Source organism: Nycticebus coucang, chromosome 1 (assembly GCF_027406575.1).
Source record: "Nycticebus coucang isolate mNycCou1 chromosome 1, mNycCou1.pri, whole genome shotgun sequence".
Lineage (NCBI taxonomy): Eukaryota > Metazoa > Chordata > Mammalia > Primates > Lorisidae > Nycticebus > Nycticebus coucang.
Genome location: NC_069780.1, coordinates 626251 through 647934, shown reverse-complemented (window position 1 = coordinate 647934; position 21684 = coordinate 626251). Strand labels below are relative to the sequence as shown.

The following is a 21684-nucleotide window of genomic DNA, read 5'->3' as shown; positions in this document are numbered from 1 at the left end:
TCACCCTAGCTTGAGTGCATCATAACTCACAACAACCTCAAACTCCTGGACTCAAATGATCTTCTTACCTCAGCCTCCTCTGTAGCTGGGCCTACAGGAAGGCACAACCCCCAGCTAGTTTTTTTTTTTTTTCTGTTTCTGGCCGGGGCTGGATCTGAACCCGCCACAAACCCGCCACCTCCAGCATATGGGGCTGGCACCCTACCCCTTTGAGCCACAGGCGCCGCCCTAATTTTTCTTTTTTTAGTAGAGACGGGGTCTTGTTCTTGCACAGGCTGGTCTTGAACTCCTAAGCTCAAGGGAGTACCTTGAGTGCCTGCCTTGGCCAGTACCTGCCTTGGCCAGCCAGTATACTAGGATTACAGGTGTGAGCCACCACACCTGGCCAAGAACACAAAATCTTTACCTACTATTCTAACACAACACTTTCCTGTTAACTTGCCTCTTCCCTGTATTACGTTGAAAATTGCTCAAAAGCAGATATACCGTCTTGTTTATTCTTGACTCCCCAGCATCTGACACATACCTTGGTGTTTTATTTTCTGAACTTTTTTTCTACTCTACTCTTTTTCTCTCCAAGCCAACCTCCTGATGGCTCCAAAGTTCAGTGTTTTTCTGCTGCTTAAAAGCTTCCCAGTCTTTGCTTTGGCGTCAATTCTCCACCATCAATGACCTGTAGACTTTGTCTCTGAAGGCCATTAGTTTGTCTTTATACCATTAAGTATGTTATAAAGGGAAGGGAATTTTCTTCTCCTTATAATTTATTGTGTATTGAAGCAAAATTACATTTTCATTCATTACTTGCATGACCCTTATGCAAGTTTTTCTTACGTAAAGTCGCACATTACATAGTTACATAACGGTCCGCTTCTGTAGAGTCCTCAATCGTGTTTAAATCAACTGTGTACCGTAGGGCCTCAATAACTGTTTAAATTTGTATGTGAATACCAAAGCCATACTAAAACACAACATAATTTTTTTCCCCGCTTAAACACAGGGGGGCCTTTGTGACCTCAGGTCGGCCAGGTGCGCACTGCATCGCCTTCAGGAAGCCTGGAACAGACCCGGATGTCCAGGACTGGACCAGCAGGCCCTGCAAAGCGGTGAAAGGCATATTTGCTTACAGTGAGGAGACGGGCCTCGTCGGATTGCCGGCGAGAAATCTGAGCCACCTGCGCGCATCGGCGGCCACGCACACCTGAGCAACCCAAATCGCTGGATCCAGGCAGGTTCCAGAGCCAGCCGCGCTGCGAGGGGCGGGGCAACGTGCTTACATCACGCTTCGTTCTCCGCCCCGCCCCGCCCCCTGCGCACTGTGACGTTCCAAGGACGGACGGAGCGTAAACAGCGCGGGGCATCTCGGGAGCGGGATTGTCTCCCGCAGGAAGAGGCTCCATTTTAGCGCCGCCCGCCGTCGCCATCGGTTCCCTACCCGCCCCTGCGCTCTCGCTCCTGTCTGCGTCCCACTGGGAGGCCGGGCTTGGGTTGCCGGAGGGTGGCGTGAAAGAAAACAAAAGAGAAGAAGCGGGGAGAGTCCGGGAGGGCGAGCGTAGAGGCCAGTGCGCAGCCGGGCCGGGGCCGGACCGACGGACGGGCCTACGCTGCTGCTGCCGCGGCGGCGTCCGCGCGAGTCGCGTCTCGGCGGCGGCGGCGGCGGCGGCGGAAAGCGGCCGGGAGCGATGGCGGCGGATAGCCGGGAGGAGAAAGGTTTGTGCGGAGATGGGCGCGGGGTCGTCGTTGCGGGCGGCCCGGGCGGGGCGGGGTCGCGCAGAGCCGGGGCTGGAGCGGGGCCGGCTGCTCGCATCCAAACAGCCGGCCGCCTATTCTCGGTCTCCGTGTGGCCTAACATCTCGTCGCGCCTGGGATTTCTCTGTGACCCGATTTCACGCTTGTCTTTCCGTTCACTGTCCTGGGCGCGGCTGGGAGAGTGCCGGTTGTGAGTCGCAGGCCCCCAGAATTATTTCCTTTAAGATTCCGTGGATGTAATGTGTATTTTCAGGACAGCCTTTTTCTGTTAGAGTAAATTTTGAAAACCCTTAACCCCACGATCAACGCTTTTAGTCCGCTAGGTGAGCATGTTTAATCAGTGGTACAGGAGGATTATTAATCTCTGGAGATACCTAAACGTAACTTCCGGCTGTTCTGTAAAATTGGCAAAGCGGCAAGAACTGTTCGTTTTATTCCTCGAATACTTACTTCGGAAAGCATGTATTTGAAAAGATAATGGTGACTTAGTTCCGGCAAAACAAAATCCTGGCTGCTATTCTGCTAGACATACGTTATGTGTGGCTCCTAGAGGGTACAACCAGGAACAGGTGCAAATTACAGAGTTGGAGGGACAAAATTTCAGTGAAATACAGGAAGAACCGATCGATGTTGTTGCAATCGAATGTTTTTCAAAATACTAAGCTCCTAGGCCTATAGAGATGTTAATATAGAAACTGGATCAATACCTGTTTGGAGAGAGATCTAGATTGGGTGCTACCTAAAGATCTATTTCAACTCTTTGGATAACATGGTAGTCTTGGAAAATGTAGAGTCGATGAAAATATGACAGTTGCTACATTATCTCTGAGATCTCCTGTATGTGGCTAATTAATTTGGGGGGAGGGTTTGTTAAATGGGCTCTAGTGTCAAGTTGCATTAGACTTGTGATCATTTCTTAAGATTTTTTGATTTCTGTGTCAGGAGACACTTCATGCATCAGTGACCTTCTCTGGAATAGGGATAAGTTTGTGAAAGGAATGGCTGGGAATAGGGCCTTATTGTAAGCAGTTCATTGATTAGCTTATAGCTGTTGTATTTTCATGATTAAACCAACTCCTAAACATCTCCCTTTTTCTTTTTTGAGAAATCTAGAAGGAATGTGAACATAGAGTTACATGATGTTAGTGAATAAAGCAAACTACTCTTAATTACTAGTAAGCTTAGTTACTAAAATACATTATCTTAGTAAGAATTCAGTAAACATGTGATTGTGTCATTTAGGAGCTGTGTGTATGGGGAGCTCTAGTGGTTGTGGTAGGAGAGATGAACCAAATACAAAAATGAGTAAAATTTATTACTTCTCAGGAATTATTTATTGTCTGTTAAGTCTAACATACCTTTAGAAGCCAAGTAGTAGCGTAGACAGAAGAAGAAAAGTAGATCTAGGGCGGCGCCTGTGGCTCAGTGAGTAGGGCGCCGGCCCCATATGCTGAGGGTGGCGGGTTCAAGCCCAGCCCCTGCCAAACTAAAAAATAGCCGGGCGTTGTGGCGGGCGCCTGTAGTCCCAGCTACTCGGGAGGCTGAGGCAAGAGAATCGCGTAAGCCCAAGAGTTAGAGGTTGCTGTGAGCTGTGTGAGGCCATGGCACTCTACCGAGGGCGGTATAGTGAGACTTGGTCTCTACAAAAAAAAAAAAAGAAAAGTAGATCTAAAAGTTTTATTTTTGACATGGGTTTAGTGACAATAACGCAGTCTAAATACATAAACTTTGTAACTATTATTGGGACTCGTAATGTCACCTATTAGTCTTACATAGGATAAATTTTTTAACATTGGAAAGGTTTTTGTTTTTGCTTCGTATTTGTTTAGTTTTTTTAAAAAACATGATTTTTATAACTGAACTTATTTATTTTAAAAATTATGATACAAGCCAGGTGCAGTGACTCACTACAGTAATCCTGGTGCTCTGGGAGGCTGAGGTGGAAGGATTGCTTTAGGTCTGGAGTTTGAGCAACATTTAAAAGTCCGGCAGGCTGGGCACCCATAGCACAGTGGTTACGGCGCCAGCCACATGCACTGAGGGTGGCGGGTTCGAACCCCACCCAGGCCTGCTAAACAATAATAACAATTACAATAAAAAATAACTGGGCATTGTGGTAGTCGCCTGTAGTCTTTATTACTTGAGAGGCTGAGGCAAGAGAATTGCTGAAGTCCAAGAGTTTGAGGTTGCTGTGAGCTGTGATGCAATGGCACTCTGCTGAGGGTAAAAAAAAAAAAAAAAGGCAATTCCAAATTAAAATCTCAGTTGGGAAATCCTCTTGAAAATTTGGAAGATGTGACAACACTTTGTGCATCTGGAGATGAGTATGATTGTCCCCTTTAGTAATCCTCTTCTTCTTATTTTACCAAGCGTTGTACATTGAATTCTATTGAACTGAAAGTTCAGTTTATTTGAAGTTTTTTAACATTGTTATTGTTCAGGGGTTGTAGACATTTATACTAGGGACAGACAGATTAAGTACTGTTTTAGTACGATAGGTGTTAGTATTACGGGGTTTTTTAGGGAAAGAAGAGTAGGCATGGTGTATGTTCAGATGGTAATAGTAAATACACTGATTGTCTCATTCAGTACCTTGACATATGTTAACTTCTCTGTGTCTTAACAGAAGACTATCAGGACTACTCGAGCTGGTTGTTTCCAGGTGAGAATCTGGGCCCATAAATAGTCAAATGGTCTTTTAAAAAGGGTTTTTTAAAAAACAGCATTCAAACACTGGATTTATCATATATATTACTAATGTATAACTTTTAGATGGATTTGAATATTAGGTCTAAATGGAAATACTGTTTAATGAAGCTTTGTTTCAGAGCTAATTTGTTGGACTGGCTCATTATGAGAAACATCTATATTGTTGTGGCATCTTAGTTATGAAACTGAATTTTAGAAATTTGAAAATGATTTTTAGAGTCTGTATAGTTCTCTATTTAGAAATCAAAAAATCTGATACTGTGAAGTGTTTTCGTTTTGGTGGGATCTCTTTCTGTTGCCCAGCTGAAGTGCAGTGAGTGGCGTGTAGCCTCCACGTCACTAGACTCAACACAGTCCTCCCACCTCTGCATCCCAAGTAGCTGCCATCATGGTTGGCTTCCCCCCCCCCCCCGCTTTTTGTAGAGGCTAGGCTATACAGGCTGGTCTGAAACTCCTGGCCTCAAGCGATCCTCTAGTGTCAGCCTCTTAAAGTGCCGGGATTATGGATGTGAGCCACTATACCCAATGTGAATTGCTTTATCACATAGAAATTAGGATTATTTTAGTAGTACACAAATTGTATGTTTATAGAATTTTGTTTAATCCGGTATTTGACAGCCTTTGTTCATTTTACTATTAATATGCCTTTGTTCTTTTTACTATTAATATTCCTTGCTGCTGCCAACTACTGTGAAGTATTGAATGTACACATATACCCCTGTAGAGATCAATAATGTTTCAGGGTAAAGAAAGTGATTTAAAACATCTATTAAAGTAGTTTTAAAAAGTCAACCTAGGACTAGTAGATGTTACTGCATTTTTTAAAGAGGTAATTTTTTTTCTGAAAAAGATAATGCCCGTGATTATCCTCTTTAACAGCAATAGCTTGTGAAAGTATTAAAATGTTTCCTTTCTTTATAAGTAATGTATTCTAAATTGAAAAAAATGAATTAGGGTGGCGCCTGTGGCTCAAGGAGTAGGGCGCCGGTCCCATATGCCGGAGATGGTGGGTTCAAATCCAGCCCCGGCCAAAAAAAAAAAAAAAAAAGAATTAAAATGTATGCAAAGTGCACTTTCTCCAGCCAAGCACAGTTCAGGTTAGCTTTATAATCCAGTACTGTAAGGAAGCAGTTTAGGTTAGCTTTTTTTTTTTTTTTTTGTAGAGACAGAGTCTCACTAAACCGCCCTCGGTAGAGTGCCAGGATGTCACAGGACTCACAGCAACCTCCAGCTCTTGGGCTTAAGCGATTCTCTTGCCTCAGCCTCCCGAGCAGCTGGGACCACAGGCGCCCGCCACAACAACGCCCAGCTATTTTTTCTGTTGCAGTTTGGCCGGGGCTGGGTTTGAACCCGCCACCCTCGGTATATGGGGCCGGCGCCCTACTCACTGAGCCACAGGCGCCACCCAGTTTAGGTTAGCTTTATAATCCAATACTATAAGCACCAACATTGGCCTTATTAAACCAGGTTTTGTTTTTGTTTTTGAGACAGAGTCTCACTTGGTCACCTTTGGTAGAGTGCTATGGCTCACAGCAACCTCAAACTCTTGAGTTTAAGCCATTAACTATAGGTGCCTGCCACAACACCCAGCTATTTTTTAGAGACAGGGATCTCACTCTTGCTCAGGTTGGTCTCAAACTCGTGAGCTCTGGCAAGCTCAGCCTCCCAAGTGCTGGGATTACAGGCTTGAGCCACCATGCCTGGCCTCTAGTTTTTGGTTTTTAAAAGTGCACCTTACATTAACTAAAATCCTCACAATTAAGTAAAACTAAGTATATGTGATAGCTTTAAAAACCTTCACCACATATTGACATTTCTCCTGACTATTAAGTGGAGTATGTGTTCTCTTTGACCCTGGGCAGTCTTTTGTAATTACCTTTTAATAAAAGACTGGTGGTAGTGCAGAATTTCTGCCTGGACCTTCCTTTGTTGGGACCTATGCATTTAGAGTCCTAATACACCCTGTAAGAGATCCTCCCACCCTGAAGCTGATCTATTGGCTGGTGACTGCAGAGAGAGAAATATGTAAGAATCACCAGCTTCCCAGCCAGACTTGGGAATGCACAAGGCTCCAGACGGTTTCAGACTTACGCATTTTATTGCAGCCACATAAGGGACTCTAGTTGAGCCTCAGAACCATGAACCTATGAAAAGTAATTGTTATTGTTGTAAGCCACCAAGTTTGGGGGTGATAATGTAGCAGTAGATAGTACAATACTTGTTTTGTGAAAGAAAAGTTATTCTTAAGAAAGGATTTGTTTTGTGTTCTGGACCAGATTTCTGTATATTATATAGCCTACTCAGGAAAAGAGTTGGGGCAGGCACGGTTTATTAGAGTCTGTTAGTGATAAGACAAGATTAAAGGTTAAAGAACTCCTTAGGAGATTCAAATATTAGTAATTGTCCTTTTCCTTTCCTAAACACTGATCTTTGTATTCTCTTAATGCCTTTTTGTCAAAGGTGAAGAAATATGACCTTAGAAAGCCTGGGACTTCCCTAATAACCTTACTCTTAAGCAATAACCTGCTTTTCTCACTTCCAAATCTCTTTTCCCTTTATATTTCAGTAAATATATGTATAAACATTTTAGCCATGGAGAGAAGTAACTTAAAATTACAGTGTGGTCATTTATATCAGGGGTTAGGAAAACTAAGACCTGACAGGCTTTGTGGGCCACAAGTTCCTGCCATATATTCTTTTTTTTTTTTAGAGACAGAGTCTCACTTTGTTGCCCTCGGTAGAGTGCTGTCGCATCACAGCTCAAAGCAACCTCCAGCTCTTGGGCTTAGGTGATTCTCTTGCCTCAGCCTCCCGAGTAAGCTGGGACTACAGGCGCCCGCCACAACTCTCAGCTATTTTTTTGTTGCAGTTTGGCCGGAGCTGGGTTTCAACCCGCCACCCTGGGTATTTGGGGCTGGCGCCCTGCTCACTGACTCACTGAGTCACAGGCACCGCCCCTCACTGCCATATATTCTTTTTTTTTTTTTTAGTGTCTTAAAAGTATAAAAATCATTCTTACCATATAAAAACAGCCCATGGGCCATATTTATCCTGCAGGTTTTGGTTTGTCAATTTGTGATTAAATTGACTACACAGCTTATTGGTGTCATGGACTGTAATTTGGATAAGTGAGGATGTTATAGTTGATCTTAAATATTTAAATAAATTTAAAACATTTTAATGTTGGAAACATGGAACTTTCTAGTACGTTAATTTGAAATTAATCTGCATGCATATTGTCTTTTAGTATATTGTGTTTGTGTCGTGTTCTTTATGCTTAAAGGTGTTTTTAATATTTCCAATCTAAGTGTAGATTTAGAAAGCCAGAGCTCTAGACAAATATCCCACTGTTGTTAGAGAAACATATTTGGTCAACTTAAATTTCTGTTGTTTTTTTTTTATCTGCAAAGTAATGGATGATAAGATGTGCCTTGTTTATTTCATATCATATGTATATATGATCCAGGTGTTGGAGATAAAAGGTTAAAGTGGGAAGGTATTTTATTTTGTTAAGTAAGCATTGGTTAATACTGTCTTGCAGAAGTTTGTTGGTACTTTGTAGAACTGCAGTCAATATCTGGATTTGAATTCATTTAAACTTTTTAAAATAATAATACTCCTTTTTGTACAGAAACCATAATTTAAACATGTCTTTGAAATTTAAATTGATTTGAATATGCCTGCGTAATTTGTTCATTCTATATTAAATTTAGCACATGTGCAATGTATAATTTAATATGAATATTCAGGCTTTAGGGGTGATATTTCTAATTAAGATCTAGGGATTTTCTGAAAAGATTTATGTAGCACTATATTTACTTAATTGCCTATTTCATTGTAATAGTTTTAAAATTTTCTTTTTTTGTCTTTATACAAATCTCTTTGATACTGGCCAGGCTTTGTAGTTAATGCCTAGCACTTTGGGAGGCTAAGAGACAGGCAGGCAGTTTGAAGCCTGCAGTTTGAGACTAGCCTGGGCAACACAGCAAGACACTGTCTCTACAAAAAATAAGAGTTAGCTAGGCTTGGTGGCAGGCATTTCTAGTCCTAACTACTCAAAGGGGGCTGAAGCAGGAATATAGTTTGAACCCAAGGCTGCGGTGGCTTCCCAAGTGCTAGGATTGTAAGCGTGAGTCACCAAGTCTGGTCATCATTCACGTGTTTAGGGAATTTTGCCTTTAGTGAAAACTTAAATCTAGCGGATGAGAGAAGCTTTTTTTGTTTGACATAAATATCTAAATAACATTTTAAAAATAAGTAAACAAAAATAAAAATGGTAAAGAATAGATCATCAATACCACCCAAAGAAATTGTTACACCATTTTAGACATAATTTTAAAATAGAACTATGTCTGACTCCAAATATAAAGAGACAATGCTACCTTTTCTATTTCTTTTCTGACTTTATTTTCTTTCGTGTGACCTATATCAACTGTTTTAGTTGTTTGTCACTGATTCCTTACCCACTTTAGGGAAATTTGAATCCCATCTAACCTGTTTATAGGCACCTTATTAATTAATAAACTTAAGTATACTTGGAGTGGGCATTACTTTTTGCTTGGAGCCATATGTAATTGTTCTGTTCTCATCAGTTTTCATGACTTTATACTTACCCTTTATCTTTTTTTTTTTTTTTTTGAGACAAGAGTCTGTGTCTGTCTCAGTAGAGTGCTGTGGTGTCACAGCTCACAGCAACCTCCAATTCTTGGGCTGAAGTGAGTCTCTTGCCTCAGCCTCCCAAGTATCTGGGGCAACAGGTGCCTGCCACAGCACCTGGCTATTTTTTGGTTATAGTTGTCGTTGTGTTTGACAGGCCTGGGCTGGATTTGAACCCACCAGCTCCATTGTATGTGGCTGGCGCCCTAGCCTCTGAGATACAGGCGCTGAGCCTAAACTTACCCTTTGTTACATCTTAAAATTGGACAGACATTTTTGAAACTAGACTACCTTGTGCTTAAAACATTATTTTTAAGTACATTTTTTAAAAATTTATTTTTTGTAATTCTCTTTGGAGAAAATTTAAAAAGTCAATGTAAGGTGGTGTTTGCCTAAGATTTATTTTATCTTGACAGGGCAGGGAGGGTAAGGAAACAAAACTTTGCTGTTTACATGCTCCTTGAATGTCAATTTAGTCATAGTTGTCTTTTCTGAGCAAGTTACACTTTTATAATCCATACTTTGATTATATAGCACATCAGTGATTTTTTTTCTTTTAACTTTATGTTGACATAATTTTAGATAAATAGAACAGGTACAAGAGTACAGAGAATTTTCTTTTACTCTTCAACCACATTCTGCAGTGTTTCATCATGTCTTTTTTTTTTTTATTCTTATTTAGTGTATGTATGGTATCTATGCACACCTATACATTTTTTTTTTCCTGAACCAGTTGTTGGTTGCAGATATGGTATATTTTTCCCCTAAATACTTATTTTCTAAAAATAAGAACTTTTAAAACATTTAACTATATACTGTCAAAATCAGAAAATTAACATTGATACTGATTCTAATACACAAACCTTATTAAGATGTCACCAGTTTTTCCAGTTATGTCTCAGATCATGGGTTGTATTCAATTGTCACATCCCTTTAGTCTCGTTTATTATGGAGTAGCTTCTTAGTTCTTGTATCTTGTGACGGTGACATATTAGGGTGCTCTTCAATTTGGGTTTGTCTGATGTTATTGGTGATGGCAACTTTGATTATCTGGTTAAGCTGGCATTTCTGCCCTGTGAAATCACTACCTTTGTAATCTTATGGAGAGCGCACATTTTGACAAGTGTATATTTATAAATTTTACACATGTATTTTTATACTGATTTCATTGTGCACATTTGAAAGCCATGGCAAGTTAAAAATTTAAAGTCGATAAAAATCCTTTTGTGTACTCCATTATTTCTTTTTATAGCCTATGGGATGTATGCTCATAGCTTGGAAGACCTCTCTATATAACCTTTACCTTGTATTGCTTTATAGAAGTCAATCTTATGCTTTAATTGAAATAAAAACTACTTGGGACTTATGGCCTCACACTTAGTAAATACTTGAATATTACATGATACTGATTTTTTCCTATTAATTTTAAATTTTGTTTGCAGATGGAGAACTTAATGTTCTAGATGATATTTTGACTGAAGTACCTGAACAAGATGATGAACTGTATAATCCAGAGAGTGAACAAGATAAAAACGAGAAAAAGGGTATGTAAGATTTCTACTATTTTTGTTAAAATGACTGTAAATAGGGAGATTTAGTTTTTTAAGAACCATGCTTTCGTACTTGTTTTTTGAGCCAGTTAACCAAACATGTAACAAACTGCGTGTGTTTCCTTTTAATATATGAAACTTCTTAAATATCTGGATTTATTCCAATAGTCAAAATTTATGTTTTCTATTAACTCTGGAGTAAAAAATACTTCTGAAGCTTTTTTGACGAAATAAGGCTTAATTCTCCCTGATGTACATTATCTATTAATCTTTGGTGAAATAAATGGAATATTAAAAAACTTTGTCTTTTTAAATTGTATTTTAAAGGATCAAAAAGAAAAAGTGATCGAATGGAATCTACTGATACCAAGCGACAAAAGCCTTCTGTTCATTCAAGACAAGTGATTTCTAAGCCATTGAGCTCATCTGTCAGCAATAACAAAAGGATAGTTAGTACAAAAGGAAAGTCAGTTACAGAATATAAAAATGAGGACTATCAAAGATCTGAAAGAAACAAGCGTCTAGATGGTGATCGGAAAATTCGTCTATCAAGCAGTGCTGCCAGAGAACCTTATAAGAATCAGCCTGAAAAATCTTGCCTGCGGAAAAGGGATCCTGAAAGGAGGACTAAGTCCCCTACACCAGATGGTTCTGAGGTAGTAAATGTTATTGCAGATATAAAACAGCAATTATTCTTAAGGCTTTAGAACTATTTTTTCACTCTGACCTTTTCTGTTATATGACTGCTGATTCCCTTTTTCTTTAAACATCAGAGAATTGGGCTTGAATTGGATAGACGTGCAAGCAGATCCAGCCAGTCTTCTAAGGAAGAAGTGAACTCTGAAGAATATGGCTCTGACCGTGAGACGGGTACCAGCGGGTCTTCTGATGAGCAAGGCAACAACACTGAGAATGAGGAGGAGGGTGTGGAAGAAGATGTGGAGGAGGACGAAGAGGTAGAAGAAGATGCAGAGGAAGATGAAGAGGTGGATGAAGATGCGGAGGAGGAGGAGGAAGAAGAGGAGGAAGAAGAGGAAGAGGAGGAAGAAGAAGAGGAAGAAGAATATGAACAGGATGAGAGAGACCAGAAGGAGGAGGGGAATGACTATGACACTCGGAGTGAGGCCAGTGACTCTGGTTCTGAATCTGTTTCCTTCACAGATGGGTCTGTCAGATCTGGTTCAGGCACAGATGGATCAGGTACTACTTTTTATATAAAAGTTTGTCTCTAGGGGAAAAAAACTATTCGTTTTATTCTTGAAAATGTTTAAATTATAAAATTTTTGAGGAGATGGGGTATATTAGTAGCATTGTCTTGTAATCTTTTATGGTTAATAATATGCTGCTGTGTGTTATAAATACATCTGAATAATCTTGAATAATATTTTGCATATTTCACTAAAGATATTTCTCAGCTTCAAATTAATTGTGTTGTAAATGAACACTATTCCAGGCCTCGCGCAGTTGCTCACGCTGTAATCCAGGCACTCTGGGAGGCCAAGGTGGGAGGATCCCTTGAACTCAGGAGTTTGAGACCCGCCTGAACAAGAGTGGTGGGATCCTGTCTCTACTTAAAAATAGAAAAATTAGCTGGGTGTCCTGGTGTGTGCCTATAATTCCAGCTGCTCAGGAGGCTGAGGTAGGAGGATCGCTTGAGCCCAGTAGTTTGAGGTTTATGTGAGCTTCTATGATGCCAAGGCACTCTACCCAGGGGGCAGACTGAGACTTTGGTCTCAAAAAAAAAAAACACACACACAAGTCCAGTTGTTTCTCTATAAGTAAATGTATTTCAGATTTTAATGTTGTAAGTTCTTACATTTTTATGCCAGTAAACAGCAGCTTATTTAAACACTGGCATACTTGAAATATAATTTCTTGAAACCTGCCCACTTACTAAAATATTTTCATAGTAAAATGCCATTTGGCAGCAGAATCAAAACTAATTTTTTCCCCCATGGGAGCACATAATTTCATTATTATATTTTAACATTTAGTAAGTAGTACATTGTTAGTAATCATATTCCTGGTACAGTGTAGATGACAGAGCAGACTGCCAGTTATTCTCCCATGATTGGCCACTGAAGTGCTTACAGCCTTTTGTTCACTGGAGATGTGGGTTTGGGAGTTGACAAGTTTTATAAGGGAGTTAAAGAGTTCAATAGATAAATTGTTGGATTTGATGTAAAAATTAGAATCGTTATGTTTGTGCCCCCATCGTGCTTTTTGCAAACTGATGGGATATACCTTTAAAATTTATGACAACAGGAAACAAAAACTGCATTGGCAGTAAGCATTGGACGTCATTTGCTGTAAAGGGTGAGTGAAACCACTCACAGGGGAGGGAACACTTTGTTACAGGCATCTTCTTTTTCTTATCTGTTAGGAACAGTATCTCCTGAACTTGAATGTTTGTGTTGTGTAAGTTAAAGAGGACTTATTTACACAGATAAGACCTGGAGTAGTCTGTATTTTTAATAAGCGCGTAGATTAGATGATGGCCAGTCCTTGATGATACTTTATTTTTGTGAAGACATTTCAAATTGAATGGTAGCCTTTATTTTTTCAATAAATTTTGATAGCAAAGCTGTTAACAGAAGTTGTTCATTGTTTTAAAAGAGATACCTGGAACCCTTACTTTCCTTGTTAGAGGAGAATTCCTTACGTGGAATATACATTTGGGGTACTATGTTCAGTATGCTGGAAATTATTTTTTCATACAGTAGTTTTTTTCTCTGATGCATGAAAGAAAAATGGGACAGATTTGGAGCTCAGTTTGGGGTTTTTTTTGTTGTTGTTTTTTTTTTAATAGAAATGAGATGTTCTGTCACCCAGGTTAGAGTGCAGTGGTGCAATAATAGCTCAGTGCAGCCTCAAAGTTCAGCAGTCCTCCTGCCTCAGCCTCTGCAGTAGCTGGAACTACAGTTGAGGGCTGTCATACCTGGCTAATTTTTTTTTTTTTTTTTTTAATCCTTTGTAGAGATGAAGCAATGTTGCCCAGACTGGTTCTAAACTCCTGGCCTCACGCAATCCCCTCACCTTGGCCTCCCAAAGTGTTAGGATTATAGGTGTGAGCCACCACACCTGGCTGTGGCGATGCTAGCGGTCTTTAAATTCCAGAGATTACAGTTTAGTTTCTGTCATGGCTATTCCAGACTTTTAGTTTGTTTTATGTTTTCCTCAGGCTTCTCTCTCTTTTTTTTTTTTTTGCAGTTTTGGGCTGGGTTTGAATCCGCCACCTCCAGCATATGGGGCTGGCGCCCTACTCCGTTGAGCCACAGGCACCACCTCTTCCTCAGACTTGTTAGTAGCTTTGTTATAAAAGCAGTATGCTTTGTGGTTGATGAAACTTTATCAGATGACTTTTTTTTTTTTTTTTTTTGACTTGAGAGGAATAGTTAGGGTAGGGGGCTAAGAGAAGTGGGAGTTATACCAAAAAAGGCAAAAAATTCTGTTAGATTTTGATATTAATGCTAGGTCTAGCATTGTAGGAAGGCAGCTGGGCACGGTCTTCTGCATCTGTTTTATCTTTGCATTGTCTCAGTGAGGGGTCCGTCAGTACTTTGAACCATAAATGTTATTTTTTAATAGCAACAAGAGAGGTATTATTTTTAGTGTGATCAATTCACAGTGCTTACACACCTGAAAGAAAATATCCATGGAAGAAAATTTAAAAGAAACATCAGAACTTCTGAAGAAAGTGAAAACAAAACAAAAACTAGTTAGACACGTAGTCCCTTTTAATGAATAGTAGTAAAATGTCTTTTTAATAAGAACAGGGCTCACGGTTTGTATTCTTAACCCAGAGGACCAGATCTCTGTGTCCATATTTTGCAACCAGGAACCTAGACCCTGGTCAAGTTGCCCAGTCCCTCTGTCAGCCAAAGTTTCTTCATCTGTAAATGAGAATATCTCATTAACTTGTTCTGAAAATAAAGGGAGAGAATTTATTTAAAGCTCTTTAAATAGTTAACTGTTACAGTTTTTGAATAGTGTCTTTAAAATAGAAATTAAGGGAGCAGGGGACAGGTAAAGATTGCACGAAGGCTGTGCAAAAACCAGATGCGAGGTGACAAATTCTTGCTTGATTACTTGTTTTAGTTTCTATGTTGTGATATTTGAAAACTCTTGTTTGGATTCTTTTTAGATGAGAAAAAGAAGGAAAGGAAGAGAGCTAGAGGCATATCTCCAATTGTTTTTGATAGAAGTGGAAGTTCTGCGTCAGAGTCTTATGCAGGTATTTGCGTTTTACTCTCACCAGTGATGGTATCTGACTGATCCTAACGTGATCTGCTCTAGTGAGTGTGGAGGCTCTAGTTTAGTGTGACCTTGTTGATATGCATTAGTACTGATTTTCGGCATGTTCAGTGTAATAATTCTAGAGGAAACTAAGCTTTTTCTTATTTTAATCCTGTTCTGTTACTGCTTAAGTGGAATTTTTACTTTTTTTTTCTTGGAAGATGATGATTCAGTGACTAGTTTTCTGAGTGGGAAATTGTTCAAATATATTTTTTAAAAATTCCAAACAACCCAAAAAGCAAAACACTCGTACACATTGAGAAGTATTTTTTTTGTGTGTGTGGGTGCGTCAGTAGGAATAAATTGTCTTGAATGAGAATTTTATGTGACAAGACTGTAGAAATTTTGTCTTATCTCTATTAAAGCTCAATCTGAACAAATGTACTTTGGCTAAATACAGGTTCAGAAAAGAAGCATGAGAAATTATCATCTTCCGTTCGTGCTGTCCGAAAAGGTATCATTTAAATTTGAAATTGTTTTCATTGCATGCTGCATAAAGTCATTACTTTGCCTTATTAGTTCTTCATTAATAGTTTGCTTTAATGTAGTAATGTTCTGATATATTAAATTAAGAAAAAATAATACAATCTTATGTAGAAAGCTCTGTGTCCACTTCTTACTGCCTATCTTTTAGAGCCATACCAAACAATTATAGGATATTTTAGTTTTGGACAAAATGGGATGTGTGTATGTATATTAATGGCATAATAGTCTGTTCTCTTTACATACATATGATACAAATTCTGTAATACTTGTAGCCATTTTCATTCTTTAGTTTGGATCTGATATATCGGAACATCACTAGATGAGGTTTACCTTCTTCCAAAATGCTAGTTGTCTTTTTTTAACTTTACTTTATTACATGTTGTGGCTTAGCTTTCCAGGTTGGATGGGTGATTGTTGAGTTTTACAAGTTTAGCTGGGTTGTGGAGGGCTAATTTTACTTAGTATAATGTATACCCTTTTATGTGGTAATTGCTTGTGGTTAATAAATTTGGATTTTTTTTTTTTTTTTTTTTTTTTTTTTTCAGATCAAACCAGTAAACTCAAATATGTCCTTCAGGATGCAAGATTTTTCCTCATAAAGAGTAACAACCATGAGAATGTGTCACTTGCCAAAGCAAAGGTATTAGCATCAGTTCTGTTTAAACTATCCTAACCTTGAAATTTTTAAATGGGAAAGTGGACTTAAGTTACTTTCAGTAACATAAGGTGCTGTACTTCTTATTGAAGCTTTAAAGATCCACAGCCCAGTTGCCACTTAGAATTGGAAACGTAGTAGTAATTGGGTTTTCTTTTATTTCATATGTGCGTTTTAGGAATCAGAATATTCATTGTTGAAGACCATGTAGTTTAACTTCGTACTGTAAAAGATCTACTTCTGTAGATTTTGGTTTCATATTTCTTTAGTTGGTAATATATTATGCTAACATTTTTAAGTTTCTTTAGTTAACCTATTTTTGTTTTATGTTGATGCTTGTTTCATGCTTTTGAGATTCTTTTGGGAAAAAAGTCATTCCTGGAGAGTTTCTTTAATTTGTTAGAAGTAAGATTACTTGGGTTTGGAAGAAAAGAGAGGAAATTAGCTTACTGGCCCACCCCAGACCTTACAAAAAGGATATGCCAAGTTACTCTAGGATGTTATACTAATTTTATATGTTTTCGCTACAAGAATAAATTTGTGTTATAAAGCTATCATAATGTTTTGCTAGTCTTGGCTTAAATTGAGTAGCTATACAGTTTAATCATCAGAAAATTAAAACTAAAGTTAAATTTTTTCTAACCATTTCTGTCAGTATTTTCTATTTATAACTTAAGTCAAGGATTACCGATAAAACTTTGCAAGCAGAAGGAAAAACCACATAGCCTTTGTAGTGGTAGCCTGTTTTGTTATCCAAATGCAGTGTATTTAGGCAGAAGCGCAGTGGCCTTTGTATTCATGGGTACCGTATCTTTGGATTCAGCCACAAATTGAAGTATAAAGAGAAAAAATACAACAAAAAAATACAAAATATAACAAAAAAAAAACCCCAAAACAGTATGATAGCTGTTTACATAGCATTTAGTATTGTATGAGGGATTATAAGTATTCTAGAGATGAGTTAAATATCTGGGCATATGTGCATGTGTTACACCCAAATACTATGCCTTTTGTATGAGAGACTGAGCACTGGGGGTTTTGGTATCCACAGAGGGGTCCTAGGACCACCCCCCAACCCCCAGACACTGAGGGATGACTACAGTAAAGATGTGGTTCATGCGAACAGATTGGTGCGAGCTGAATTAATTAGAGCTTCTGCCTTATCTTACCGTTACATCTTTTTTAATCTTCTGTGGATGAAGAATTGGTTAAACTGCTTCAGAAATTAATAAATAACTGTGTTCTGGCTCTATGTAAAACACAGGTGTCTTCAGCCAAACATACATGAAAATTTGAAGTTAAATAGAAAAACCACTTGCTTTAAAAGATAAAACAGATAGAAACATAGTGAGTCTCTTGACAGAAATTCTTCACTTAGAGCTGACCAAAACAGTAATTTTTTAAATTATTTGGTTAAGCACAGTTTCTCAGAAAGAAAAACATACACGTTGGAATTCACCTTCAAACAGTGTACATTTACTATAGTAAAAGGTTGATTTTAAAATAGTTATAGCTAACTGGTTTTTTTAACAAATTTTTACTACATTATTTTGTCAGCTGAAAATAAGACCTTTCCTCATTATAGCTTACTGGAATTTGAAGTACACTGTAATCTGTGTGTAGGCAGCTCTTGCAGATTTAAATTGAAACATGAGAGGTTTGCAGTTAATTTGTGGTCTTTATATTATTTGGATAGGGTGTATGGTCTACGCTCCCTGTAAATGAAAAGAAATTAAATGCTGCTTTCAGATCTGCAAGGAGTGTCATCTTAATATTTTCTGTCAGAGAGAGTGGAAAATTTCAAGGTAAGAATAAAAATAATTTGGGCATATAAAAGTGTTAATTATGTCAGCATCTGCATCTAATGTGATATGATCCTGCAGGATTTGCAAGGCTTTCTTCAGAGTCGCACCATGGGGGGTCCCCCATACACTGGGTGCTCCCAGCAGGGATGAACGCCAAGATGCTGGGGGGCGTCTTCAAGATCGACTGGATCTGCAGGTAAATGACATGTGTAGATAGTTTCCCCCCGCCCCCAATGGGCTACAGTTGGGAATAATTTGTTAAACTATGTTTATTAGAAAATTAGTCAAAACTTATTTTAGGGGTGGTGCCTATGGCTCAACGGGTAGGGTGCTGGCCCCATGTGCTAAGGGTGGCGGGTTCAAACCCAGCCCCAGCCAAACTGCAACAACAACAAAAAAAGACTTATTTTAAAAACTGAGTTATTACAGCTATTTTTAGTTCCTTACCAAATTATTATACGTGTAAGACTAATAGATGGCATGCACAGATTTATTACCCTATAAAATTAATCTTAGTTAAATATCTGAAAGGATATGGATATTTTGTGAGTTATAAGTTGGCTTGAATAAAGAAGAAAAAATGCCCTCCATAGTCTAGAAAGCAGAGGAGCACAAGGAAGAGGGTGGAAACAAACCACTGACCTTGTGAGTTGGGGTAGAGTTACCTTTTTTATGAAGCAGATGGTTAGTAAAAGAGAACAAAAGACAGACGAATAGTAATGAAGATCATGGGCAGTCCTGACTTGTGTTGTAGGAGAGTGAGGAGCTGTGGAGATACTTGGGAAGTGGCAGTAGAAGCTGGCACTGTCCAGTAGCTCCATCCACAGTGAACCACCTGTGGGACCGCGGCTCATGACATTGTCCACAAACGTTTTCCCTGTGTGACAGTCTGTCTGTTCAGGGTAGCAACATGTTGTGCAGGTTTGTAGCCTAGATGTGCACTGTGCTGTGTCCTCCAGATGTGTGTAAGTTCACTATGGGATGTTTGCATAACAACCGAGTCACCTGAGGACGCCCTTCTCAGAGAGTTGTCCTCCAGCCCCCAGGATTAAGTGATGTGAAACCATGTGAAGCTGATTGTTAGTACAGTAGCAGACAGCTGTGCATAGGAAACTACTCAGCCCATCATTGCTTTCTGTGGAGAAAAATCAGAAGCCATCTAAATTCTTCTGCATAAAGTTGATTAAATGAATTTGGTTTATCTCTTAAATGTGGTTCGCAAAAACAGCTTTTCATATAACCTGGAGCGATTTGGCAGATGAGAATATAGTGCTGGGAGTGAGTGATGCAATGTTGAGACTCTTGGTGACACCCTCATGCCCTCGTCCCCGCAGTTTCAAAATTTAACAGTTGGAATTTAAAATTGAAGTTGTTAAAGTTTATCAATCTGGTGACAATTTCTAGCAAGAACCAAGGTGACAGTTACGTTTTGGCAAGGAGATTTTTATTTATTATTAATTTTTATTTATTTTGTGCATGTGTGACCGATTATAAAAGGCCAAAGGAAATAATTGTATTTCTTTTAACCTTCATTTTCACATTTCTGATAAGGAAATTTGTTTCTCAGTTTTTTAGAAGATGAGTTTAGTTCATAGATTAATCTAAATATTCATTTCCTTCTTGACTATCTTATTAACTTGTTTGAAGTGTGTATAGCAACAGAAGAAAAGGAGAATCCAAATAGGCCATCATACTAATATCAGGTATAAAATTTTGAGGAGTAAAGTACTTTTATTGTCTTACAATATGTCTTAGGTTTACCTAGAAATTATATTTTTAAATAAAATAGTATAATTATAATTTTTTAATACCCATAAGCTTTGTTCAAGAGTAATTTTACAATACTTCACAGTTCTGGAGGCATGTGATATTTATTGAGTGATAATTTCCTTAAGTAATTTACTTGAACTCCTTGAGTTTAAGTGTTATGTATAGATGAGAATTACATTTAACTCAACATGAAAAGGATTCAGTGTTTATAAATACTGAGGGCTTTACTATTAATAATAGTAACTGCTGTTAATATTTTTCTTTTCAGATATGATAGTCATTAGACTTTTATGTAAGGATCTTTCAGATATAATAATTAAACTAGACTAAGTTTCTTTAAGTGTTGTTCCTGGATCACTTGTATCAGTGGCATCTGATGTTAAATTGTAGAATCCTGAGACCCACCCAAACCTATTGAGTCCCTGGTGGCTCAAGTGCTTTATAGGCACAAGGAAGAAGTTTGAGACTGGATAGTTGCACGCTACTTGATAAGAAAGAGATATAACAAGTGACATACTTAAGTTGCCACTTGTAATTAGCTCCAAATAAGGCTGTGATCATTATTTATGAACTGACATTCATCCAGAATTAAATTTACTGATTGGATTTCATACTCCTTTTATGTTCGGTCCAGATGACCCATTTCTCTTTTCTTTCGATTATTCCATTCATTTAACATATGCCAAACTACTGTAGTACATCAAGCCTCTGTAGTTTGTTTTTTAAAATTTGCCCTATTTGCAGAGCTGCTTAGATCAGGGAGTCCCTTCCATGTTCTGTAGAGCCCTCTCTAGAGACCCTGGCCCCAGGCTGCAGACCAGGGCTAGAGTTTGGCCTGTTAACCAGGATGCACAGCCAGAGGTGAACACTGGGCAGCCAACTTCTCTCACACAACTAAGGCAGTGGGTATCTTGCTCAAAAGGTGGGCGTGCTTTTTGTGATGCAGAGAAGGGCGGACAAATAAGGGCACTACAGGGACCACAGGCACTCCAGTTTCTCCTGATTTGTTCTGAGCCCTGTTTTGCCTGAGGCTTTTTAGTGTTCTGCACTGTTCTGGCTTAGATTGGTGTGTTGAAGTAGTGAGCAAATACTCTTCAGCTGGAGCCAGGGCCCCCGAAGAATCTTGCTCTGCTCAGCGTCCAGCTCAGCGTGCACCTTTACTAGTGCTTTGAGTCTTGAGTGTTCAATTGCTTATATTTAAATCACTGTGGGACCACCTTTGGTGTTAGTCATTTGCAACCTTTCTATATATCAGTGGCTGTAGGTTTTCACTTTTCCTGTAACTGTTTAAAATGGCATGTAGTATGCAGCCAAAAAGAAAAAACATTGGACATCCCTGTAAGTTTTGGTGATGGACTGGTTCTAGTCTCTCCACCTCCAGTAGTTTGAAAAGGAACTAAAAATCTCTCGAATCACTCTTCAAGTACGAAGTAGGGTGTGTATCTTACTAAGAAACCAAGCTCTTACGCCGTACTACCCTGTTTCCCCAAAAATTATTTTAAGGTGTGCTCCCAAAGATGCGCTAGGTCTTATTTTCAGGGGACGTCTTATCTTTCCTGTAAGTAGGTCTTATTTTCGGAGGATGTCTTATTTTCGGGGAAACGGGGTAGTAGACATTTCCATAACTGGCTGCCCCCACACCCCCTGTGTATGAATCTCCACCAGCACAGAGCTCACCTGCCACCTTAGCTGAATTCTGGTATACGTACCTCTCACTATAAATATCACAAGTTTTTTTGAGGCTTAAAAGAAGTTATATAAAATCTGAGCATTATTTGCCTTTTAAGCAAATGTGTGTAGGGGAGACTTCCGACTTGGGTCTTCCCGTTTGCCAGAAGCTCTGGTACTTTTTATTCCTGTACTCCTTTCTGTCTAACAAAATTCTGTCTTACCACTGGAAAAAAGTATGTGAGGTTAGAGTCAGCGCTCATATGGTTTGTGCCCTGGATCATGCTGCTCCTCTCCCTCTTCTGTACCTGTAGAAACTCATCAGTTTCAGATGTGGCCTGCT

At 39.0% G+C, this 21684-nt stretch overlaps 1 protein-coding gene across 4 annotated transcripts in view; it reads left to right on the top strand.

Annotated features, from left to right (window-relative positions):
* The first annotated feature begins 1364 nt into the window (after positions 1-1364).
* The window catches only part of YTHDC1 (YTH N6-methyladenosine RNA binding protein C1), a 31945-nt gene continuing 11625 nt past the window's right edge, over positions 1365-21684 (top strand). For 2 of the 4 annotated variants that reach the window (XM_053592516.1, XM_053591746.1), the window contains exons 1-9: positions 1403-1707; positions 10554-10655; positions 10989-11317; positions 11435-11861; positions 14806-14895; positions 15358-15411; positions 15989-16083; positions 17795-17903; positions 17982-18099. In XM_053592516.1, coding sequence (XP_053448491.1) covers positions 1680-1707; positions 10554-10655; positions 10989-11317; positions 11435-11861; positions 14806-14895; positions 15358-15411; positions 15989-16083; positions 17795-17903; positions 17982-18099 — 1352 coding nt within the window. In that variant the 5' untranslated portion in view covers positions 1403-1679. Of the gene's footprint in view, positions 1708-10553; positions 10656-10988; positions 11318-11434; positions 11862-14805; positions 14896-15357; positions 15412-15988; positions 16084-17794; positions 17904-17981; positions 18100-21684 lie in introns of all 4 variants that reach the window. The other 2 variants (XM_053593888.1, XM_053593087.1) reach the window with 2 other exon arrangements.